Source organism: Podarcis liolepis, assembly GCF_965112155.1.
Source record: "Podarcis liolepis genome assembly, chromosome: 4".
NCBI classification, from domain to species: Eukaryota; Metazoa; Chordata; class Lepidosauria; order Squamata; family Lacertidae; genus Podarcis; species Podarcis liolepis.
The window spans coordinates 86821121-86846818 of NC_139558.1; the positions used below are offsets into that span (position 1 = coordinate 86821121).

The 25698-nt window shown below is 43.1% G+C and overlaps 1 protein-coding gene across 1 annotated transcript; it reads left to right on the plus strand.

The window, feature by feature from the left end:
* Positions 1-120: 120 nt before the first annotated feature.
* LOC310705811 (uncharacterized protein) lies at positions 121-25602 on the plus strand. The gene is made up of 11 exons (XM_083500634.1): positions 121-310; positions 1898-2118; positions 2471-2616; positions 4291-4416; positions 5084-5245; positions 16219-16403; positions 17738-17958; positions 18046-18191; positions 21702-21827; positions 22948-23109; positions 24916-25602. Exons 1-11 carry the CDS (start codon positions 203-205, stop codon positions 24927-24929), a joined length of 1617 nt encoding a protein of 538 aa, XP_083356760.1. The 5' UTR covers positions 121-202; the 3' UTR covers positions 24930-25602.
* Positions 25603-25698: the final 96 nt, after the last annotated feature.

Here is a 25698-nt window from a genome sequence, read left to right on the forward strand (position 1 = left end):
TCATGTTTCCCCCTCCCCCCCAAAAAAAATAAAAGTATGACATAAACTCACAAAGCCACAGACAATGTGACAACATGGCATGAGTCAGTGGGGGCTACCACCAGATGTGCAGTGTCTCTATATAAAGGTTCCATGTGCTGTTGGCAGACATCACAGGCTGAAGACCTTCTCCTCTGATACGGGTCCTTCAATAAGATCCACAATGAACGGCGCCCTGATCTGCATGGCACTTTTTCTGCCTTACAGCTTGGCTGTCCCAATAGCTCATGACCCTGAAGCACAGAGCGTTGAGGATATGAAGTTTGTAGAGGTATGTGACGCCAAAGCTTTTATCAGCTGTATTATACAGTAAATAATAGCTGTCCTGCTACTATATTGTAGGGAAGGCTTTATTTTTAATCATGTATTATGTTGCTGTGAAGGATGGATGTAAATATTTGTGGGCAGCACGTGACCTGTTGCTTCTAGGTGTATATCATCTCTTCCAATATAAAGCTGCTGCGCTCTGCTCGTTTGGGAGGAAGGGTGGGATGTAAATTCAATAAATAAATGCATAGTAGACTTTGTCAGTCCCATCCAGGCACTGACCAGGGCCAGACCCACTTAACTGCTGCAAGGCAGCAACAGCAGCTGCCCTCAATCCACAGTCCTAGTCGGAAATTCAGATTTGCAATGGAATTGGTTGCATCCACAAACTTTAATTGAAAAGGATGTGGTGGTCTAATTTGTCCAAACTACAGCCAACCTAGAAGTGACTGCAGCAGCCATGCATCTACATATGCATGTTTATAGTGGGGGTCTGATCCTGCCATGATCATCATCATTACATTATTCGAACAAATAGGCCTTTTTGGACCAAAGTGGCAGGGGGCAACAGAGCACAGAAGAGTTAAGCAGGGGAAGGAAGTTCAGCTCCTCTCACTGATAAGTCCCTTTTCATGTTGAAATGGGACTCCTCTCTCCACCCCACCCACCCCCAGTTTATATGCAAACGAGACAAACACATTAATCAAACATGGTGATCACAACTGGATTGCTGCAATGTTCTTAAAGGCGACCAGGAAGCTGCAGCTGGTGAATAATGCTGCAGTCTGGTTGCTGTACAGTATCCCAAGGCGGAGCCATGTAATACCCAGCAGTGACTGGTACCCATTAAGGCTGGTAGGGCACAAGACCAACACTGGGGGGAGCCAGAGCCAATGGCAGGCAGAGCAGCCCCACAGCTGGTTGTAAATAAGGAGGCAGGGGATTGACCAAGGGCAGACTGGAGATTGGTGGGCAGCTCCCCATTTGCCTTAATGGGACAGCATCCTTCTGATAATACCAGTTGCCTTTATGCTACTGGACCTGATCTGAGGGTTTTACTCTGGTGTACAAAACCCCTGAATGTCGTGGACCTTGAATGCTCAGGCTTTAAGATCAATGGCGAAGGGCATTCTGGTGGTACCAGGGATGGGCACTGCCTGTTACAAGGTGATGCGAGGCTGTCCCAATGGTGGGATGCCATCCAACTGGAGGTACCATTGGTCCCCCTTAGTATCATATTTCCATCACCGTTCGAAAGGCGCAGTTTATTGAAATGATTGGTGGAGGCCACTATACAATGTTCTTTATAAAATTGCACTGTATTTATGTTCTAATTGTAGGTAGGATTTTATGTGTTGGTGTGCATATCATCATGGGTTAGAGGACCTTCCAGAGAGGGTGCGAAGGGAGGGAGATTGCCAAAAGAAATCACTTCCTACACCTTTCTGCCGATGAAAACCTGAAGGAAAGGAAACAACTCAAATGTCTGGCCCAGCTGCCTCCATCACACCATCAGTAAAATGTCATTTGTAAGGTGCAATAAATGCATGATGAAACACTCTTAATTTGGCTTTCTTGCTTCCTGGTACAGGCTTATCTCGATAAGTACTTCCCATCATCATCATCACATCTTAAAAGTGGCGGTCAAAGCATAGAGGAGAAGCTCAGGCAAATGCAGAGTTTCTTTCATTTGACCGTCACTGGGAAAATGAACCAAGAAACGATGGCGACAATGGAGCAGCCTCGGTGTGGAGTCTCAGATATCTCAGAAAAATCTGCAGTAAGATGGGGAAAGACACTGCTGACGTACAGGTTAGCCCTGCTAAAGTCTCCTCTCTCTTTTTCTCCCTTTGAAATATCATGTTAAGTTGTGGATGAACATATCAGACGACACAGCGATTCTTCAAACAGCTCTTGTTTATTCACAGGCCAGGACAGAACTGAACTGCAAGGTTCAGTCAGCCTGCTTATATAGAGCTCCAGTACAACGTTACTGTAACAACTTTCTAAAACTATCCAATCACTGAACATCACTTTTGATCCCTTATTTGTATAACTATCTACAGTATCCCCCTGCTGGCCCAGGGTGAGAACTTCAGTACATAACATATCAGAAGTGACATTTCCTGGATACTAATATTTTGGTTTTCCCTGTTGCTCACAGGATTAATAACTACACCCCAGATATGCCGAAGTCCAAGGTGGAAGAGGCAATAGCAAAGGCATTCAAGGTGTGGAGCGATGTGACCCCATTGCAGTTCAGGAGAACTTACAGACCTGCTGATATTGAAATCTGGTTTGCGACTGGTGGTAAGGGATGTTTATATTTATGAACTACCCAAATAAAACATGAACATTTTAAATTTTTTTAACACATAGAGTGAGTGGGGCCTTTTCTGGAGCATTACTCGGGAACAGTCATCAGAAAATTGTCTCTGGGTTAACTAAGGGGTAGGTGGGAGATGCTTTCACTGATCAAATTCTAAGTAGCCTTCTTTGTCCATAAACAGGGGCAAATATGTTTTGCAATGGTACTCCCTGCCCCTACTAGGGCTAATACTTTAAAAATGCTTGCTGCACCATTCAGACCTGAGCTGATTGTTTCAGCCTGAGGCATGGTCGAGCCGGCCCTATCCTTAACATTAGTGCTGTCCGGACCTGTCAGTCCTTATGAAAAGAAGTAAGCCCTAACTAGCTCAGTTAGGGGGGATGCGGGTGGCGCTGTGGTCTAAACCACTGAGCCTAGGGCTTGCCGATCAGAAGGTCGGTGGTTCAAATCCCAGGGAGGGGGTGAGCTCCTGTTGCTCGGTCCCTGCTCCTGCCAACCTAGCAGTTTGAAAGCACGTCAAAGTGCAAGTAGATAAATAGGTACCGCTCTGGCGGGAAGGTAAACAGCATTTCCGTGCGCTGCTCTGGTTTTCCAGAAGTGCTGGCCACATGACCCAGAAGCTGTCTGCAGACAAACGTCGGCTCCCTTGGCCAGTAAAGCGAGATGAGCGCTGCTACCCCAGAGTCGCCCACGACTGGGCTTAATGGTCAGGGGTCCCTTTAGCTCAGTTAGAGACAGGATAGTTCTGTTTAAAAAGGAAGTGGGTTGGTGAGGGGCAAAATATATATATCCCAAAACCGCCACCCCAAAAAGCAACTACCACCACCTAGACCTGTGACCGTCCCAATGTTGTGGGACTCCAACACCCATCAGTCCTGTCCAGCAGCAGTATCAGTGATCAGGGATGGCAGCAGTTGCTTTCCAATGACATCTGGAGGACATGTTGACTTCTCCCCAGTCTAGTCCTGTTACTCCCTTTACTCAGGCATTCCTAATTCTTTGGAAACATGAGTTGTGGAAGCACAATGAACAGTGCCTTTCATCCAAAGGTTTAATCGCTGCTGCCACTGCTGCCACTGATATGGAGCGCCTGCAGACAGCCTTTTTCATGTGCGCTCATGATGATATGTACTCATGATTCTATTGGTGTAGTCACACCTGAGTCTGCTTTCAAGACTGTTTGTACCTGGAAAAGTTTTGAGTTGGTCGTTCTGCTTTCTTTCCTGCCATGGCATACTCCATAACTTCCTTTTCATGCTACAAATGTTTGGATCTGCTTTTGTTGTGCTAGAGCCCCTCTGGACAACCATAAGGTGCTATGGCAGCATCTCAGGTCCTCCTAGTGGTGCAGCAATAAAACTGCTAGCATATTTGCAAAGCTAAGCAGGGTCCAGTATAGTTTCAACTAATAAAGCAGAATGAATCCACCGCTGATGCCTTGTTATTGTGACAAGAACATGCTGCAGAATACACCTACAATGAAATACCAATCAGGAGGGGAACCATATGATGTCCATACATGGCCATTTGGAGAGCCAAATAGCCGCAGGGTGATTGGGGCTACACGAGCAGGCGGAAAATGTCAGTGTATTGTGACTGCTAACCTAACTGCAAGTTTTGCACTGACAGTAGCTGTTACTTCTTTTCAAATGCAGCCCATGGCGATCGTTATCCTTTTGATGGAAGAGGAGGGACGTTGGCTCATGCCTATTTTCCTGGACAAGGCATAGGGGGAGATGCTCATTTTGATGACAGCGAGCGCTTTTCGGAATTCAACAGAGGTAAGCGATTTCCTGCTGAGCATTTCTGTTGGTTGGTTGGTTTCGTTTCTGTTCCGTCTTCCCCAACCCCCAGTGTAACAAGGCAGCTTGAAAGCATAAGCAACAATCAAATCGTTATAAAATAAACCTTATGGAGATAAAAGCACAGCAATGGCAAAATATTAGGCGAAGCAACAAAAGTCAGTTGAGAAAAGTTTTAACCTGAAAATGCCTGCTGGAATAATACCATTTTCACTGCTTGTCCAAAAGTGAGCAGTGATGGGGTCAGGCACCCCCGTCTAGGGAGGGTGTTCCAAGTTCTAGGTGCCCCTAGGGATGATTCAGAAAACCATTATCTGTGAATTCTGATATGAGGATCAGAACCAACAACTCAATCCTAGTCATAGCTACCCCAGAAGTAAGTTCCATTGAACTGAATGGGGCTCCCTCCTGGTTGGCCACCGTGAGAACAGGATACTAGATTAAATGAGGTTTTTGGGTTGATCCAACAGGCTATTATTATGTCCCTATGACAGTTTTCTATGTGCAGTATTTTCATTTTTCAACATGTGCCATGGGGAATGTGTCTGTGGGCTGGAGGTGGACACATGCCACCATATATCCCCTTGGAATACGTACTCGACACTCACCTTACTCCCTTCCCTGTTTTTCTTCTTCTGTCTTTTAGAGATCAACCTATTCCTTGTTGCTGCACATGAATTTGGCCATTCCTTGGGACTGAGCCATTCGAATGTCCGTGGTTCCTTGATGTTCCCTTCCTATTCCTTTGTGAACCCAAATAACTTCAACCTCCCAAACAACGACAGGCAAAGGATTCAGAGATTATACGGTAAGTTCCCTGTGAATAATCTTGTTTCCCACAATTAATTCCTTATTAATCAGACTCCCCTCCCAACCTTATAACCTCAAGCTAATTTCAGTGGCTCTCATCAAGCAAAGGAGATCTATGCAAAGCTGTAAGGATATGTAAGAATACGGATCTTCTTTTTGGTCCATGGAAATTGACCATCATCTAACTTTCCATTGTTGCATATAGTGCGCACCATGCAATAATGTATTGGCTGGAGAGCATGACTGGCTAGCACATTATCACTGGAAGAGGCACTAATCCCACTTGCTCATGTTGGGCCACTTAGTCTCCACCCACAGCATTCAGTCTGGACGCTGAGGTCCTCCTCCGAGGGCCTTCTGGCAGTTCCCTCCCTGTGAGCAGTGAGGTTACAGGGAACCAGGCAGAGGGCCTTCTCGGTAGTGGCGCCCGCCTTGTGGAACGCCCTCCCACCAGATGTCAAAGAAATAAACAACTATCTGACTTTTAGAAAGAATCTGAATGCAGCCCTGTTTCGGGAAGTTTTTAATGTTTGAGGTTTTATTGTGTTTTTAATATTCTGTTGGGAGCCACCCAGAATATTAATAAAATTAATTAATTTATTAATATAATGGAAATAGTAGTAGTAGTATACGTACTGGTACCACACACCACAAAACTGAATACAGGGTAAAAGGGAAATTTTTCATACTGCGTACAGAAGTCTTATGGCTGTGTCCACAAGACTTAAAACCAAACATAAAATATAGTAAGTCTGCAATCCTATACATCTATACAGCCCCATTGATATGTATGAGAAATAAGGGTGGAAACCTATATTTCCTTACTGAGCAAATTTTGTCTGAAGATACTTGTGTAGATATTGGTAGTATTTCCTTGGATATTTTAACTTAATTGCATAATTTATTTATTGTCTCTTAAATATCCTTATTTTTCTTCCTCAGGACTGCCAAAGTGAAACCCTCAAAGCATCACGGATAAAATTCATCTTGTATTTTTAAACATCTTTGGCAACCCTAACAAGAAGTAGCACTAGGGCCAACTTAGAGACATTTATGTTTACGATATATTCACATATAGGGGAATTTCTTCACTCTAGTCTCTATTCCCCTTTTCCAAGGCTTCCCTTTACAAGGGAGAAAAAGTCCTAAAATCTGCAATACTTAATTAGGTGATGAAGCTTTGAACTTTCATTTTCTGTCTGGTTATTTATCTATGTATTCGCTTGCAAAGGTTCCTTGTCCTGATATCATTGTCTTACCTTTTGCAAAGAAAACATTATGCTGTGTGTCTCAGGCCTGATCAACTTTGACACACACAGCAAGGCTGTTTTTTTAAAGTTCTCTGTTCAGTTCCATCCAGAAACTGGGTTGTAACGGACGAACCAATTACGTGTTTCAACACCATGAACTATTTCCACCTTGTTTAGTTCACATTTGTTTTAGGGCAGGAAAGCCCTTTTTAATAATAAAGCAAAATATCTTAAATTTGTGCTATTTATTTACATATTTTTTTTCCTACGGAAATTTCTACCTCACTATTCAAGGAAATTTGTGGCACAGCTTACAAAACAGAACTAAAGCAGAGGGCCAGAGTTCCTTCTGGAGAACCTTCCAAGGGCCACATTCCAGTGGTGGGCAGGGCCAGAGCTAACAGTGGGCGGAGCAATGAATGTAGACTTTATTGGGCTAGTTTCATCACACTCTATCCTCCATAAGCAAGAGGCATCATTGGAGTTTAAGGACGTATTCCAGTTATATAAAACCATTTGGCCCAATGAGGAGCAAAGACTGGAGAAAGTTTCACAGGCCAGACCGAGAGGCCTGGAGACCCACATTCTGCCCTCTGGCCAGTGGTTGCCCAGCCACTGTGAAGACCTTTTACCAATAATTGTTGGGGTGCGTCCTGGGAGCCAGGGGCAATTGGCAGCCCCAGCTGGCTCCAGCCCACCGGCCGGCAGCTGGGCAAACTCCGGTTCTCGGAACAGCATCAAAACTGTGACTCAAGCCTCAGAAACCTTTAGAGACTGAGCCCGCAAACCTGCAGAGATAAGAACTCTTTGCAACGGAAAGGCAGACAGAGGCATATGTAAGCATATTTACAAGCATTTTATTCAGCATCAGGACAAAGGAAAAACATGTCTGCTCCCCTTCGTGTCCAAGCAAAAGCAGGAAGCACAAAGCAAAAGCAATACACAAACAGAAGTTCCCAGCAAGCTATGCTGGAATGTAAGCAGACATGTGACATACAACAGCTCCACACATCTGTTTAGGTAGAACGGAACATCATAATCCTAACAATAACTTCCAACACCTTCAAAGATGAAGGGACTCAAAGAGGGAGCTCTGCTGAAAACCTTAGTGTTTTTTGCTACCTGTCAGGGACTGGGCAGAGGAGGAATGGTGGAGACAGCCTCTCTATCCCGACCCTTCCAAGGAGGAGGAAGAGGAAGACAGTGTAGATTTACAACAGTGGTTTAAGGGAGGTTGCAGCTCAGAGGCAGATGAGGGGGAAAGTTGGAAAATCATGGGAGATCCAGAGCAACACCCAGCTGACACATTATCATTAGAAGGCATTCTAGACCCTCCATCTCCCAGAACCCGGCAAGCATTGAAAGTAGGAGAGCAAAGAGCTCAAAGACAGAGGGCACTTAGTGGCACCCGTAGAAGTGATGAATGAGGAAGTGGGAGAGATGGGGGGGTGGCGATTCACTCGGAACAACGCCATTACCCAAGAGGCTGGGTTCTATAGCCTGCCTCTGTAAAGATTGAAATAAAAAAGGACTGTAAAAAACTTTTCCTTGTCTTTATACAGTGGACGCTCGGGTTGCAAACGTGATCTGTGCGGGTTACTCGTTCGCAACCCGCAGCGTTCACAACCCACGTCTGCGAGTCTGCGCATGCGCAGGTTGCGATTTGGCCTTCTGCGCATGCGCAAAACATGATTTAGCACTTCTGCTAAATTATAAGTTATAAAGGTTAATGTGGTTCCTGCTGCTTTTTTGGAAAAACAAAACCCTCAGATGCAATGAAATTAATGAGCTGTTACTGCATTCTGATCATAAAGTCACCCAGGGAATATTTCTATCCATGCAAGAAAATTGCAATATACCTACACCTCTATTTCACCTGTTTACTACTTTTGAAAGACAGATTATACAATGACTACAAATACTTCCAGCCTCAAAGGCAACATGCCGCTGCTGAGATTGACCAATAGGGACAGTGCTTGTTGCACGTGGGTACTGCTTGTGAACTTTCCATTAGGTTAGGGCATCTAGTTGGCCAATGGACTAAATGGCCAGAACCTTTGGCCTGAGCTAGCAGAGATCTTCCTGTGTTCTTATATAGCCGCCTGCCGTAACGTTGTGCAATGTCCAGAGAGAAGGGGTCATCTGAGAGCCAGCCAAGACCAAGAACAAACATCTTCTTTCCTTCAGGCAAGGCACCACAACTTCCTGGATAAACCTCAAAGCCTTATGTTTGCTTGCAGACAGAACAATGGGCCGCCACCAAGATCTGGTGTGAAGCATTAAGCACGAAATAAGAGTGCGGATCATTTTCATCTGAGATCAAGGAAATGTGCTAATGCCTAATAGTTAATGCAAGAGCAAATATGGTGGATACAGACTGTGCTGGTTATAAACAGGAAGGGCAAGGCAGGACCCATTATTATTATTATTATTTCTGATTCATCAGTATTTACACAGGGCATCCCACTAGGGGCTAGGCATCAGAGTCCAGTGCAGTATAGCCTAGGGCCTCCCCCCAAATCATAGAATTCTAGAGTTGGAAGGGACCACGAGGGTCATCTAATCCAACCCCCTGCAATCCTGGAGTCTTTTTGCCCAATGTGGGTATTGACCCTTGAGATTAAGAGTCTCATGCTCTGCCGACTGAGCTATCCCGAATGACCATCCAGAGAGTAGCAAATGATGGAGGAAGCAACAAAGAGGTCAGAAATCATCACCAGAGTCAGCCTGGGCATGCCAGCACCCAGATACACCAATGCTGGTTGCCGCAACATCCTTCTTTTAAAAACAAATGTTATGTTCAGGTGGCAGCCAGCTAGGTGTGTTCATAGTTGCAGGTGCTCACTTTATTATCTTAGCTTAGATAATATAAAATCATTTTCTATCAGAAGGTGGTGCTTTATCTCAAATCAATGTGGGCAACAGAAGCACAATCAATTTTCGGGTCAAGATGGTGCTGTGATTGGGGTCAAGATGGTGCCTACAGTGGCTCATGGTTGGAGATGGGGCAGAAGAAGAGGCGGCGGTGTTCTCCTGATAGGTAGCAATGAGGAAAGGCCTGTTTTGGTGGCACCAGTCCAGAATTCTCCGAACCTTGCTGCCTTGCCTCATCTGTGTCCTGGCAAGCACATTGTGACCAGGAGGATGTCACTGGCCCAGAAGAAGAAGAAGAAGAAGAAGAAGAAGAAGAAGAAGAAGAAGAAGAAGAAGAAGAAGAAGAAGAAGAAGAATTAATTTATTTAAAACCCACCCATCTGGCTGGGTTTCCCCAGCCACTCTAGGAGGGTCCCAAAAGAAAATTAAAAACATGATAAAACATCAGACATTAAAAGCTTCCCTAAACAGGACTGCCTTCAGATGTCTTCTAAAAGTCAGGTAGTTCTTTATTTCCTTGACATCTGATGGGAGGGCGTTCCACAGTGGTGAGTGCCACTATCGAGAAGGCCCTCTGCCTGGTTCCCTGTAACTTCACTTCTCGCAGTGAGGGAACCACCAGAAGGCCCTCGGCGCTGGACCTCAGTGTCCGGGCTGAACGATGGAGGTGGAGACATTCCTTCAGGTATTCTGGGCCGAGGTCATTTAAGTCTTTAAAGGTCAGCACCAACACTTGGAATTGTGCTCAGAAATGTGCTGGGAGCCAATGTAGGTCTTTCAGGACCTACCTCTCCTCACAAATCACACTACTGATAAAATGCACATGGTCCTCTAAGATCACTGTCAAGGATCTAACTGGACCACTGCATGATACAAGAACATAAGGAGAGTCTGCTGGATCACTCTGCCTTCCTGCAGTTTCCAGTAACTGGTACAGTGGTACCTCGGGTTACATACGCTTCAGGTTACATATGCTTCAGGTTACAGACTCCGCTAACCCAGAAATAGTGCTTCAGGTTAAGAAGTTTGCTTCAGGATGAGAACAGAAATCATGCTCTGGCGGTGCGGCAGCAGTGGGAGGTCCCATTAGCTAAAGTGGTGCTTCAGGTTAAGAACAGTTTCAGGTTAAGAACGGACCTCCGGAACGAATTAAGTACTTAACCCGAGGTACCACTGTATTCAGAAGCATTGCTGCCTCTGACCATGGAGGCAAAACATAGATATCATGTCTAGTAGCCATCAATAGCCCTATCCTCCAAGAATTTGTCTAATCGACTTTTAAAGCCATCAAGTTGGTGACCATCACTGCCTCCTGAGGGAGCAAGTTCTATAATTTAACAATGCTCTGCATGGAGGAATACTTTTTTCAATCTGTCCTGAGTCTTCCAACAATCAGCTTAGCTGGATGTCCACGAGGTCCAGTGTTATGAGAGAGTGAGAAAACCTTTCTCTATCCACTTTCTCCAAGACATGCATGGTTTTATAAACTTCTGTCATGTCACCTTCTCTAAATCTTTTCCATCACTACAATATCCTTTCCGAGGTAAGGCAACCAGAACTGTTTCTGATAACATTTGTTCTGTGAGGTGAGGGGGTGCTAGCCATCTTGAAGAGAGGTTTTTCAGCATGCTCACCAAAATGCTGTTCCCCAGGCCTAAACACAGAGGTAACTGACGTGTTGCCCTTCAGAATTTGTTATGCTTTCTTAGCTTTCTTAGCTAATTTTAGTAGCCATCTTGTTCTCTCATGCTTGTCCTAATATTTGAAATGCCTTTTAGTTTCTCACTGTGCTGGTTCTCTCTCTCTCTCTCTCTCTCTCTCTCTCTCTCTGTGTGTGTGTGTGTGTGTGTGTGTGTGTGTTATTTTAGGGTTGCCAAACATCCGGAATTTCCTAGACATAGCCAGGATTCAGCCATCCAGACGTATGGCAACCCATGTCGGAAGTGAAGATTTTGGCAAATTTCATTTTAAGAAAAGCTCAAAAACTTCTTCCTTTTGAGATTTCCCCCCAAAAAAGCTCAACAACTTGTGTACGGATCTTCACTTTTTGTTTTGAAATATGGCAACCCTAGCTATTTGCTGGCGCAACCGTTTTGCCTGCCATTCTTAGTTAGGCTTATTGTTCTTTTTATAGCATTTTAATGCTGTACTAATGCCTCTAGGCCATTTAGAAAAAGGCACAATATAAATGAATGAATGTGGCCAGGTAGCTGGATTTAAGTTGAACAAGCAAAAAACCAAAGTTTTAGGGAAAAACCTAACAGATATGGAAAAGGAGAAATTTCAAGAGGAAACAGGTTTGACTGTGGTCAAGAAGGTTAAATACCTAGGGGTTTATTTAACATCTAAGAATCAGAATTTGTATAAGGACAACTATGAAAAATGCTGGTCAGAAATTAAAAAAGATTTAGAAATATGGTCAAATTTGAAACTGTCAATGTTAGGCCGAATTGCAGTAATTAAAATGAATGTATTGCCTAGAATGTTATTTTTGTTTCAGACCTTGCAGATTATTGATAAGATGGAATGTTTTAAGAGGTGGCATAAAGATATCTCGAAATTTGTCTGGCAGGGCAAAAAGCCCCGAATTAAATTTAAAATATTGACAGATGTTAAGGAAAGAGGGGGTTTTGCCCTGCCGGACCTAAAATTGTACTATGAGGCAGCAGCTTTTTGCTGGCTCAAAGAATGGATGCTCCTCGAGAACACGGACATCTTGGATCTGGAAGGTTTCAATAACACCTTTGGTTGGCATGCATATCTTTGGTATGGTAAAGTTAACAGTGCCTTTAAAAATCACATTGTCAGAAAAGCATTGTTTAATGTTTGGATAAGATATAAAGATCTACTAGAAAACAAAACCCCTAGATGGGTGTCGCCAGTGGAGGCTAAAGCAGTGAAGAAACTCAATATGGAGGTCGGATGGCCGAAGTATTGGGAAATCCTAGAACAGGATGGAGATAAGTTCAAACTACAAAGTCAGGAGAAATTGAAGCATAAAGTAGAAAATTGGTTTCAATACCGCCAAATAATGGAATTTTTTAAACAGGACAGGAAAGTCGGTTTCCAGGTGGAAAAATCAAAATTAGAAACTGAACTGTTAGAACCCAATACTAAGAATTTATCTAGAATGTACAACTTGTTGTTGAAATGGAATACACAGGATGAAACAGTTAAATCGGCAATGATTAAGTGGGCTCAGGATGTTGGACATAATATTATGTCAGCTGACTGGGATTGGTTATGGAACACCGGTATAAAATTTACGGCATGTAATGCCTTAAAGGAAAACATTATGAAAATGGTATACAGGTGGTACATGACCCCAGTCAAGCTGGCAAAAATCTATCATTTGCCTGATAACAAATGTTGGAAGTGTAAAGAGACTGAAGGTACCTTTTATCACCTTTGGTGGACATGCCCGAAGATTAAGGCCTTCTGGGAGATGATCTATAATGAAATGAAAAAGGTACTTAAATGTACCTTCTCTAAAAAACCAGAGGCCTTTCTCTTGGGCATTGTCGGCCAATTGGTGACAAAGAAAGATAGAGCTTTTTTCATGTATGCCACAACAGCAGCAAGAATACTTATCGCAAAATATTGGAAGACACAAGATTTACCCACTTTGGAAGAATGGCAGATGAAAGTGATGGACTATATGACACTGGCCGAGATGACAGGCAGAATCCGTGACCAACGAAAAGAGACGGTGGAAGAAGAATGGAGAAAATTTAAAAGTTATCTTAAGGACTACTATAAACTTAATGAATGCTAAAATGCCGTGGTTACCAGAAACAAAGGGGTACAGGGATATAAGGTTAGATTATAAAAGAGGACTAAGAGGATAGAGATTGGAAAGTAACAATTGGGAGTTGCTAGTTGAACTACGGACATTGGGATGCAGAGAGGGGGGGTACGGGGAAGTCCAAGAAAAGAGGTTTATGAAAATATGTTTGAAACTATACGTGTATGTTTGTCATTTTTAATGTTTGTTTGTTTTTCTTAAAAATGCTGTAAAACCAATAAAAATTTTATAAAAAAAAAAAAAATATAAATGAATGAATGAAGGAATGAATATTCACTCCATATATAACTCAGCTGTAAACCTGTGATCACTTGTTGTTTCCCAGAGTGAACTGCATACTTCTACAACCACCCTAAGATGAAAACCTACACGTTCCTGCCTACTCTCATTCCTACACAGAAGCGTTCTTTGTAAATCAGACTTGTCGTTTCCAAAGTGATCATAAGCACATCACATCACTGCTTAGAATGAAATGCCAGAATAATTAGTCATTGTGGTATTTTTAAACAAATTAATTAAAAAGTCAATTTCTTCGCATTGTTGAAAGGTATTCCACAGCATACAAATCAATGGATGAAACAATGCAACAGTTAATAATTTAAAGTTTAAGCATGAACATTTAACTTTCCCAAAACAAATAAAGCTGAAGGGCACATTGTTGTTCTTTTTGAAGTACCTAACTTAATCCCCAGCACTTCCTTGTGAGGAAAGGATTTTCCAAGTCTCATTCAGACGGTAGGTAATTAAAACAGTCTGGTTCCCACAAGATGGTTCAGAGATTGTTTAGACACCAGATACAGACACTCACCATTTGGCTTTATCTAAATTATGAGCTTACCTTGAGTCAGAATGCCACCGAAGCAGACCAAACGAAACCCTGAAATGTCTAATCTCTATCACTTGCCTTCAACCCTTTAAGGCCTATAGTCCACCACTGAGACTAGGGAAACTGCAACATTGGAACAACTTATAGTGGCCCCAGAAAATTCAAAATGCTTAAGAGCCCTTGAAATCAAGGGGATAAGTTAAGTCTCTGCTAAATTAAGCCTCATTATGCTCTCCATAATTCTCTTTCTTTCACTTTTTTAAAAAATAAAAATGGCGGCTGTGGCACTGGCGCATTCCACCATTCACAACCACCAGCTGAAGGTAAATCGTCTACATGGAAAATATTAGGAAATCAGTAGCATCTGTGTTTAATTTCCAGAAAGACAAATGATGAAGATAGAGACAAACCATTGACCCCTCTAATGTATAATTAAGAACATAAGAAGAGCTCTCTCTGTCTTTTTCTGTTCCAGAGGTATCATAAGAAGTACTAAGGCATCAACTTGGTCTTTGCAGAAATCATGATGCTAGATCAATCGTTGATCTGATCTAGTAGGGATCTTCTGAGGCTCTTGTGTGCTTTAAGTCCAGTGCTTTTGGGTCCCTCTCAAAGAATATTTAAAGGGGGTGTTGTGGAAAAGAAGACGAGCACGTCCCAAATATGAAAGAAGCAGCAATAATAGTAAGAAGAAGATGTAGCCATTTTCACGGTGAGTGTGTCCCAGATACAAAGGCAGCAATAAGAATACAAGCATCCAATTTAATTGTGAGCACTGCATGGAAAGTGCAATGGATAGTGGCACAACTCATTTGGAAAACTAATAGAAATTGTTTGCCCCCCCCCCAAAAAAAGGAAGTAGCACAACTCAAGGGACACCCCTCTCCTTGGCACTAAAGCTGACATATACAGTAAGGCTACCAGTGGTTGCTAGCTATGAGGGCTCCACTGTCGGAGGCAATGGGCCTCTGAAAACCACAGGAGGAGAGAGTACAGTGGTACTACGGGTTACAGACGCTTCAGGTTACAGACTCCGCTAACCCAGAAATAGTACCTCGGGTTAAGAACTTTGCTTCAGGATGAGAACAGAAATTGTGTGGTGGCAGTGGGAGGTCCCATTAGCTGAAGTGGTACCTCAGGTTAAGAACAGTTTCAGGTTAAGAACGGACCCCCAGAACGAATTAAGTTCTTAACCCGAGGTACCACTGTATACCTGAAAGAGCATCTTCACCCCCATCATTTTGCCTGGATACCGAGGTCCCGCGCCGAGGGCTTTCTGGCGGTTCCCTCACTGCGAGAAGTGAGGTTACAGGGAACCAGGCAGAGGGCCTTCTCGGTAGTGGTGCCTGCCTTGTGGAACGCCCTCCCACCAGATGTCAACGAAATAAACAACTACCTGACTTTTAGAAGACATCTGAAGGCAGCCCTGTTTAGAGAAGTTTTTAATGTTTTGATGTTTGATCGTAATGTTTTAGCGTGTTTTTAATGTTCTGTTGGGAGACGCCCAGAGTGACTAGGGAAACCCAGCCAGATGGGCTGGGTATAATTAATTAATTAATTAATTTGTGTCATTGAGCTCATGTCCTTCTTGTGAACATCCCAAAGGCATCTAGCTGGCCACTGTGAGAACAGAATAGTGGACAGGCCTTTGGCCTGTTCTTGTGCTCTGGGAGGAAGCACGTTACAACAACCATTTCAGCCAGCCTCTTCTAGATTTCCAGCGGTTCGACTGACAGCGGATCCTCAGACGGAACCCCTTCGACAGAAACCTTTCCGAAAGCGCAGAATTCTAACCACACAGCCTAAGCTGTGGACGAGTCACCTGCTTTGCAGTGCTCCACCTGGAAAGCTAGACAAGGCAGAAGACAATGTCGCAACGCGTCTCAGCGGCAAACAAAGAAGATTGGGCAAGCCAAAGAGGGTGGGGTCGTACAGTAGATGCTTTAGGTGGATTTGGAAGAGCCAACTTCCCTGTGTCCTGTGGTTTTAGAGAGTGAAAGGAAAGATGGGATGGGGACAAAGCGAAATGACATCAGTGGAAATGTCAACAATGAGGAGGAGGGGAGGAAAGACATGGCTTTAATGTTTCCTCATAATCATTTTGGAGTTGTGACATTTGACCATCCAGAGCCATTCACACACAAAAAGCAGGCGAGCGCCATAAAGTGAGTCACCTGGATTTTTACAACATGCCACACTGGTCAGGCATATATAAGCTTGCCCATTTGGGCTCCAAGATGCGATACACCAAAGGCTTTCTTCTTTTGGTGCAGGCAACCTTTCAGCAACCTCCACTATGAGGCATGTGATGCTCCTGTGGGCTGTGATGCTTCTGCCTTGCAGCTCCACCTTTCCAGTTCAGAATCCAGCATTGAAAATCAGGGATCTGAAATTCATTGAGGTATGTAGCCATCGCAGCGTTAACAGATAATGCCATAGAACAATAGAGAAAGGGCCCTGCTACTGTTATGTGGAGTAGGGAGATGGGCAAATCTGTCAATTTAGGTTTCTCATTTTTCCTATCTTAAATCTAGTTCTCCACATTTCCACATAGGTTTGCAAATTTTCAAGTCTTCACAGAGATTCATCAGCATGTTATTGCTGATTTCTCCTAATGTATACATTAAAAATAATAATACAGTGGTACCTCGGGTTACAGACGCTTCAGGTTACAGACGCTTCAGGTTACAGACTCTGCTAACCCAGAAATAGTACCTCAGGTTAAGAACTTTGCTTCAGGATGAGAACAGAAATCGTGCTCCGACGGTGCAACGGCAGCAGGAAGCCCCATTAGCTAAAGTGGTGCTTCAAGTTAAGAACAGTTTCAAGTTAAGAACGGACCTTTGGAATGAATTAAGTACTTAACCTGAGGTACCACTGTAATAGTATTGCATGCTAGACATGAATTTGTAAAGAATTTTTTCCTAATTTAATGTCTTTTTGCATAGTCTTTTTACTAATATACACATTTTTGCATTTGACTGAAGAACTGCATTGCAAAATTCAGAGAATAGCAAATTGTATCTTCTCTCTCTCTCTCTCTCCTGTCATCTAATCTATCACATTTATATCCCACCTTTTTCTCCAAAGAGCTCAAAGTGGCATACATTGTTCTCCCCCTCCTCATTTAATCCCCACAACAACCCTGTGAGGTTGGTTAGGCTGAGAGGCAGCGACTAACCAAGGTCACCCAGTTATCTACATGGCCGAGGGGGAGATTTGAACCCTAACCTCCCATGTCTTAGTCCACCCTTTCTAGCCACTATACTACACTGGCTCTCATAGCTGGGTTTTGGGTCGCATATTGTTTGGGAAACTGTGAATTAGGTAGATTCGCCTTTAAATGCAAAGTGAATTGAATTTCTCTTCCATCCCTAATTTTGAGGAACGTTTTCATTACTGGACTTCTTTCTATGGCTTCTGTACACAGAATGCAACAAATGGTTTCTCTCTGTTCTGTGCTTTTTTCGAAAATCACTGCAGGTGCTTTTTTTAGGCAATAGATGGAGGAGGGTGATTGGAATGCAGATTAGACTTAAAAATAAATGCCAGCGAGAGAACTGGCATGTTCAGAGGATAAACAATGAGCAAGCAATGAGCCAGAATGGGGAGAAGTTGGGAGAATGCTGTTTGCCTGCTTCCCATAGGCATCTAGCTGGCCGCTGTGAGTCCAGGCTCTTCACATGTTCTTAAAGATCCAAACTAAATGGTCCCCCTCTCCCTTTTTTATTCCAGGCTTACCTGAACAGGTTTTTCCCAGCCGTGAAAAAAGTATTGAAGCATACCCTGGAAGAACAAATCAGACAAATGCAGGAATTCTTTCACTTGAAGGTAACAGGAAAGATCGACACAGAGACTGTGCAGGTAATGGATCAGCCCAGATGTGGCGTGCCAGATGTCTTGGAGTATCGTACTTTCGGAACTGAGAGATGGAATAAAAACTTACTGACTTACAGGTTAGCTGAGCTTCACCTTTCTGAAAAATGCAAAAAATAAATAAATTGGCTAAGTACTAATATCGTATTTTCCTCCACTGCTCAAAGGATTAATAACTACACCCCCGATATGACTCGAAGCCAGGTAGACGCGGCCATAGCAAAGGCATTTAAGGTGTGGAGCGATGTGACCCCCCTGCAGTTCAGTAAAACAACAGGACCTGCTGATATTGAAATTTCTTTTGCATATAATGGTAAGGCTGCCTTGGCTTATGTGTTTTGTTCATGTCCATGTCTCATACCTCTTCAGAGAACCTGATATTTATTTATTTTTACAGCGGAAATGCAATTAAAAAAATATCCCCAACCGTTAAAAACTGCTCAAGCCTTTGAAACTATGTATGTATGTATGTATGTATGTATGTATGTATGTATGTATTGGGGAAATATCTGAAATTTGGTATGAAGGACCTTCAGAGGAAGGTGTTTCGTAGCTAAGTAGCCGCCGTCAGCTTTGCCTTTATATACGTTCACACTATTTATCTTTCATTTAATTTCATGTCACTTTTAGTTCATATAACACCTTTCTGCATTACTATACACAAAGCACTAGAATCAGGTAGGTAGCCGTGTTGGTCTGACACAGTCAAAATATATTTTAAAATTGTGCAGTAGCATCTTAGAGACCAACTAAGTTTGTTCTTGGTATAAGCTTTCGTATGTATGCACACTTCTTCAGTGTATAGCACTGTGTATAGCACTGCCAAGAAGCCTCTGCAGATTGCAGTGACCATGATGGATAGGAGGCAATGCCTTGTTTATGCAGTCTTCACCTTTTAAAGCCTTTTATGGGACAAAGAAGCATGCCCTAAAGGAGCATGGTGTCAGTCTCCAAACAATCTCCAAGGACAGCCCATCCTGGGATCATTGCAGGAATCTGTCCTCAAGATGGTCGAGGCCACTCCCCCATGATGCAATCCTACAGCGCTGGGGCGGGGGGTGCATGAACGAAGAAGAGCCACATGGGTAGGGTCAATTGTATAGCCATTCACACCTGTTTGATGCCCTATAGCTACACTACCAGTGCCGGATTTACATATAAGCTAAACAAGCTATAGCTTAGGGCCCCATTCTCTTGGGGACCCCCCAAAAAATTAAAGGGGAAAAACTGGATGTACATTTCCAAAATACAGTGGTACCTCTGGTTGAAGATGGCATCCATTCCGGAGGTCCGGTCAGATCCTGAGGTTTCTGCAACCTGAGGACCACTTCTGCGCATGCACAGTAGGGCGGTTCATAAAAAACTTGGGGGGGGGGAATGCCTGCTCCAAAGGTCTTGTCTTACTACAATAGGGATTGTATAGCTATATCTGAAATTTCATGCATACCTTGACCCTGCTCCACTGAATTGAAATTTCAGCCTTCCCGACATAGGAAAACGGCCAAGTAAACAGCTATTTTCATGGAGCAGGGTCAAGATATTAACCGATATGCATGGAATTTCAGATATAGCTATATAATTCCTAGACCTTTGGAGCAGGCATTTTCCAAAAAAAGGTTTTTTATGAACCGCCCTAATGTGCAGACTGCTTCTGCACAAGCGGTAAAATACTTCCAGGTTTGCTGCACACGCATCCCGAAGTTTATATAACCAGAGGGTTACATAAACGGAGGTTTGACTGTATAAGATAAAAAACAAATAAAATAAAACCTACATACAGCAACAGTGTTTTGTGTTGTGTAGGCTCCTGTGATGTACATACTTTGTTATGTGCAAATGGCTTTAGATACCTATTAGGTCCGTACATTACCATATAGCATATAAAGGTAAAGGTAAAGGTACCCCTGCCCGTACGGGCCAGTCTTGCCAGACTCTAGGGTTGTGCGCTCATCTCACTCTATAGGCCGGGAGCCAGCGCTGTCCGCAGACACTTCCGGGTCACGTGGCCAGCGTGACAAGCTGCATCTGGCGAGCCAGCGCAGCACACGGAACGCCATTTACCTTCCCGCTGGTAAGCGGTCCCTATTTATCTACTTGCACTTAGGGGTGCTTTCGAACTGCTAGGTTGGCAGGCGCTGGGACCGAAAGACGGGAGCGCACCCCGCCGCGGGGATTCGAACCGCTGACCAAGCGATCGGCAGGTCCTAGGCGCTGAGGTTTTACCCACAGCGACACCCGCGTCCCTGCATATATTCAACACAAAAAACAGCGACGATTTGCTGTTGACAAAATATAAGCTGGACTTATAAAGGGCCCCATTACCTTCAGCAGCTTAGGGCCTCATCAAACCTAAATCCGGTCCTGTACACTACCATTCTCTGCTGCTACCTAAGTAACAGATCCTGGGGCACTCCAAAGCTTGTGGCATCTAAACTCCACCCGTGACAACTGCCCCCAAACGCTGGACCTGCCAGCCACAATTCTTCTTTGTACTGAGTTGCACCAGACTCATTCATACCAATTTCCCGACTGCAGGATGAGGTCGTATGTAACCATCTGCTGACATTCACAGTGGAAGCAGCCATGTGATTCTTTCTCCCCACACTTCTCCTCTGTCAACACTACTGGAGTGACATAGGACAAGGGCATGGGGAAGTGGCTGCCGTGATGTTGATACAGCATGACTAAGCTTTCTAAATTACCTGAGAGTGTCAACAAGCTTGTGGATAGGGATGATCCTGTAGACACCGTGTACTTGGACTTTCGAAAAGCTTTTGCCGAAACCTCCGACAAGCATAGCAGTCGTGGAATAAAAGGGCACATCCTCTTCTAAATCAGTAATTGGTGCAGGGGCAGGAAGTAGAGGCTAAGAGTAAATGGACAGTGGTTGGATATATTAAAAAAATGGATCCCAGGATCTGGACAGGACAGGTGTTTTCGAACTTGTTCATAAATGACTTGGAGGTAGGGTTAAGCTATAAGGCAGCCTGGGTTACTGATGTATCCAAATTATACAGGGTGGTATTAGGAACAAAAATGGAGTACAAAGAACTGCAGGGTTATGGCAGGTGGCCATTTTGGAAAACGGCTTCTATAGATTTATGCCAATCTTCACATGATGTCAACCCTTCCCTTCCCCCCATTATATATGATCCAAGTTTAAATTGCCATCAGTAACAACTTTTCTATGGTAATCTATTAGAAAGGCAAGTCTATAGTAGGGGCTAGCTGATTTTACCCATGCTTAGTTGCTTAATGGGCATGATAAACTGTGACTATGTGGACTATTGTTCCATTTCATTTTTTAAAAAATAATAATAATCATGTAAATTCCAACTGGACGAGCTGTGCTTTTAACATCTATAACTCCACAAGCAAATAAGCCACACACAGCAATCCCAAAAACCAAAAAACTAAGTCTAAGTTGTTGTTGTTGCTGCTGCTGCTGCTGCTGTTGCTGTTGTTCTTTTTACTGTTTCTTAACTGCAATTTAATGTAATAACTCTGAGCAGCATACCTAAGCAGTATTAAAATACAATAATAATAATAATAATAATAATAATAATAATAATAATAATAATACAATTACATTATAAAACTCATCATGGCAGGGCAACTGAACACAAATAGCGCAGACAGATCTTGAAGTAACAACAAACTCGGAAGTTGCCATAGTTGAATGAGTCTGAGCTAAGGAATAAGGCTGAGAATTCAGAGCCAGGAAGAGTTTGTTGGGGGAGGCTGTCCTTGCAACCTGTGTACTTCAAGACTAATGGATGAGACTGAACTGCTGGTAATACCTCGTTTTCCCTTCCCAACTCAGAGCATGGTGACAACGTCCCTTTCGATGGGAGGAGCGGAGTTCTGGCTCATGCTTTTGCCCCTGGGCCAGGCCTTGGTGGAGATGCCCACTTCGATGAGGCCGAACGCTGGTCAGAAACCAACAGAGGTAAATATATATATATATTCAAAATGTGTGAGCCGGGTCCCGTTGGGGCATCAATGTGTTGTGCGCAAATACGACCCCTCAAAAACAACAACTCTGCACTGTTTTATATACAATTCATGCATGGAATTCGCTGTCACGCGCAGGTAACAGCACCTATAGGTAAATGGGCCCTTAACCATTAGGTCCAGTCATGACCGACTCTGGGGTTGTGGCATTCATCTCGCTTTATTGGCAGAGAGAGCCGGTGTACAGCTTCCAGGTCATGTGGCCAGCACCACTAAGCCGCTTCTGGCGAACCAGAGCAGCGCACAGAAACGCCGTTTACCTTCCTGCCAGAGCGATACCTATTTATCTACTTGCACTTTGACATGCTTTTGAACTGTTAGGTTGGCAGGAGCAGGGACCGAGCAACGGGAGCTCACCCCACCGCAGGGATTTGAACCGCCGACCTTCTGATCAGCAAGTCCTAGGCTCTGTGGTTTAACCCATAGCGCCACCCGCATCCCTAGAACAGCACTTATTATAGACAGCTAAAGGAGAACTGGGCAAATTCATGGAGGATCAGTCTATCAATGGCTTCTAGACATGATTCAGAAATCACTGGATAGCAGTTGGCAGGGAGCAACAGGAAAAGGGGGTTTTATTGACTACACTCCCTATCTGTATGCTTTCCAGAAGCACTTGCTAGCAACTGTAGGGAGCAGGGTGAGCTCAGGGGTCATCTAGTCCCACCCCCGCAATGCAGGAATCACATCTAAAGAATCCCCGACAGCAACTTTGACACACGTGGGTCTCCTTCAGTAGCACTGTGCTTATAAAATGCTCTGTGGAATGTCACGCCATACATTTAAAGCACATCCCTTCCCCATCCCCCAAAAGTCCTGAGAATTGCAGTAGGTTCAGAGTGCTGGGATTTGTAGCTCTGTGAAGGGTAAACTACAGCTTCCACGATTCTTTTGGGGGAGGCTGCTTTAAATGTATGGTGTGTACACAGCCCTAGTCTAGGGGAATGCTGCCTCTCCCAGCATAAGATGCCCAAGGCAGTTGCCTCACTTTGACTAATGATAGGACCGGCCCTGCAAATACACACTGCTCATCTGAGTTGTTTTCTGTGTTTTAGAAGTCAACCTGTTCCTTGTGGCTGCACATGAATTTGGCCATTCTTTGGGGCTTGCTCATTCGAATGTCTATGGCGCTTTGATGTATCCTACCTATTCCTATGTGAACCCAAATAACTTCCGTCTCCCAGATGACGACAGGGACGGAATCCAGAGTTTATACGGTAAATTCACTGTCTAAAGTTCCTTCCCTATGTTAAATTAGTTATAACGAAGTCTGCAATTAGTGTGGTTTCATAGAGAAATTGAAGCCTGATATATAGATAGATAGATAGATAGATAGATAGATAGATAGATAGATAGATACACACACACACACACACACACACACACACACACATATATATATATATGAATTAATTATGTGACATTGAAAAAATGCAACTATTGATGAGCACAGGAACTGCTCAAGAAATGGAAGGATCAGACAGGAAGAAGTCAAAGCTCAATTTGAGCAAAGATATATGTGATGAAGAAATATTGTTACAATATTGTTACAATAAAAAATAAAAAATTAACAAATATTATATTAAAAAAGAAAGAAATGGAAGGATCCCAAACACAAGTGTTGAATGTTTGCGAAATGCAGTTATTTCAGGAACAGGCCTTACTTTGGAAGTTCATGACTTGTTCTTACTCACTCTAGCAGTAAAATGAATTAACAACCTGGGACAAAAAATAACCAATCTCCCCGAGTTCAGAAATACTCAAACGAAATCTACGTTTCGTGAAATGATACCTGGAGGGCTCAAAAACTCATTTATAGCCAGTTTTTCCAGCTGAACACACTGGTGATTAGGCTTGCATTTTATTTCATTCAAATGTGGGTCTGTGCAGCAATCAGGGGTGCTACCAAAATGATAAAGGAACAATAACATCAATATAACAATCAATATCCATCCAAATTGCACATGTGAACCCTTCCTGCAAATTTCAAAATACATAAAACGCATAGCAGTTCATTTGACTAATGGCTTGGTGGAACAAAAACCTTCCAGGAGAAATGGACTTGGAAACTAGTAAAGAAGACCAAACACTGGTCAGTAACGGATTGTATGGTGGGGCAGCTGTGCTCGCCTGACCTCCCGACGGGTTAGTCACTGCTGCTTACCAGGAAGGAGGGAGCTGAGCAAGGCGGTAGGCAGGTCAGCGCAGCGCAAACACACCAGCAATGATCTTGAACTGCACCAAACTTCCTGCAACCTTCCCCTCTCCTTCCCCAAAAACCGTAGCAACTCAGCTGTTGGGAGGTCAGGTCAGTGACACCACCCCAACATGCTGTCCACTGTGTTTATATCGCCCATTCCCAGTTAGCAATCTCACAGGTCTGTCCTGGACTAACTGAAATTTCTGGACAGATTTTAAAGGCAGCCTGCACCCTATACAGGCTCCTTGGAGGAGAAGGGCAGGATATAAATTCTATTGTGTTATTTGTTTGTTTGTTTGTTTGTTTGTCTGTCCAAAGTTGCTCTAGGAAAGTCCTGCTGCAAGAGTGCTAGGATTGGGGGAGAAATGCTCTTGCAAAAGAATAAGGGTCTGCAATCTTATACCCACTCAGCTGAGAGCAAGCCCCACTGAACTCACTGAGATTTCCTTTTGAGCACTGAGTAAGATTACATCAATCGTCTTACATTTGAGATTACCTTTTTTATTCTATAATCTTTATTGAAAAATACCGTAAAAAGTGCAAAATTGCAAGTGCACAGCGTAAGATAAGACACAGAAAAGAAGAAACAAGAAATAGTACCCATGTAGAAAACATAACGGGGGGGGGGGGGAGATATTGTGTATTTTTATGAATACCCTATTAGGTTAACGTCTGGTTAACTACGATAACAATTTCCTTCCTTTTTTGTAATGTACACAATGTATGCCTTTGAGAGTATCTTGTCCATTGTGATCTATATGGATTTTTAAAAATACCTCTTTCTGAATTTCTATTTAATTTCGTTTATATTGCTTCCACACAGGGAAAAGAAAATGAATCCCCTCACAACATGTTCCAGAAGAAACAAAATGTCCATATTTTGCTCTTACATTTCTTTTTTTTAATTGTTATTTTAATGAAGCAAAACTGCAAAATGGGGAAGTGTGAAATCTTTTTTAAAAAATCACTTAAGCTTTGTAAGTTAAGTATGTATACTGCTTACAGCAGACAGAATATTTATGCAAATTTGCAGACCTTTTTCTACCCTAATTTGAAAGATAAGTTCTAAGGGAATTGGTTCCTGCTTCTGATTACCCTAAAAGGCCAATGACTTCTGCTAGACTTAATCCAACCGATTAACTAAATTGTACTCAGAGTAGACTTGTTGACATGAACGTGCCTAAGTTACTCACGCCCGACAATTTCAGTAGGTCTGTGTTGAGTAGACAACTATAGACAACTTCATATTTACAGTGTCTTGTGATTCTGGCATCGACATCCTTGCTCTTTTAATAAATTAAGGAAATAGGTGGAAATTATGCAAATGTTACGTGTGAATGTTACGTGATTCTTTCAACAAATTTAATCACTTGTAACTCTGAAAAGAGAATGTGCAAGTGAAATTTTGCTGTTATGTTTCAAAGGAGTGGCTAAGGAACTGTCGGTTAATGTATTGCTCTTTTGGGATCGGAAAAAAGCTTCAAATAAAGCAATTTAATTTATAAAAAAATGTCTGTAAGCATTTTTAAGGGTTAGTTTGTTATCTGGCACAGGAGCCGGATGTTTGGGGAACAGGAAACTGCCTTATATTGAGTTAGACCATTAG

What these genes read in the sequence shown, in the direction of transcription:
- LOC310705811 (XM_083500634.1), top strand. Translation starts at nt 203, where the DNA reads ATGAACGGCGCCCTGATCTGCATGGCACTTTTTCTGCCTTACAGCTTG. An exon ending in AATCTGGTTTGCGACTGGTG is followed by an intron (nt 2,617 to 4,290) that starts GTAAGGGATGTT and finishes TTTCAAATGCAG; the next exon opens with CCCATGGCGATCGTTATCCT. An exon ending in CTGGTCAGAAACCAACAGAG is followed by an intron (nt 21,828 to 22,947) that starts GTAAATATATAT and finishes TCTGTGTTTTAG; the next exon opens with AAGTCAACCTGTTCCTTGTG.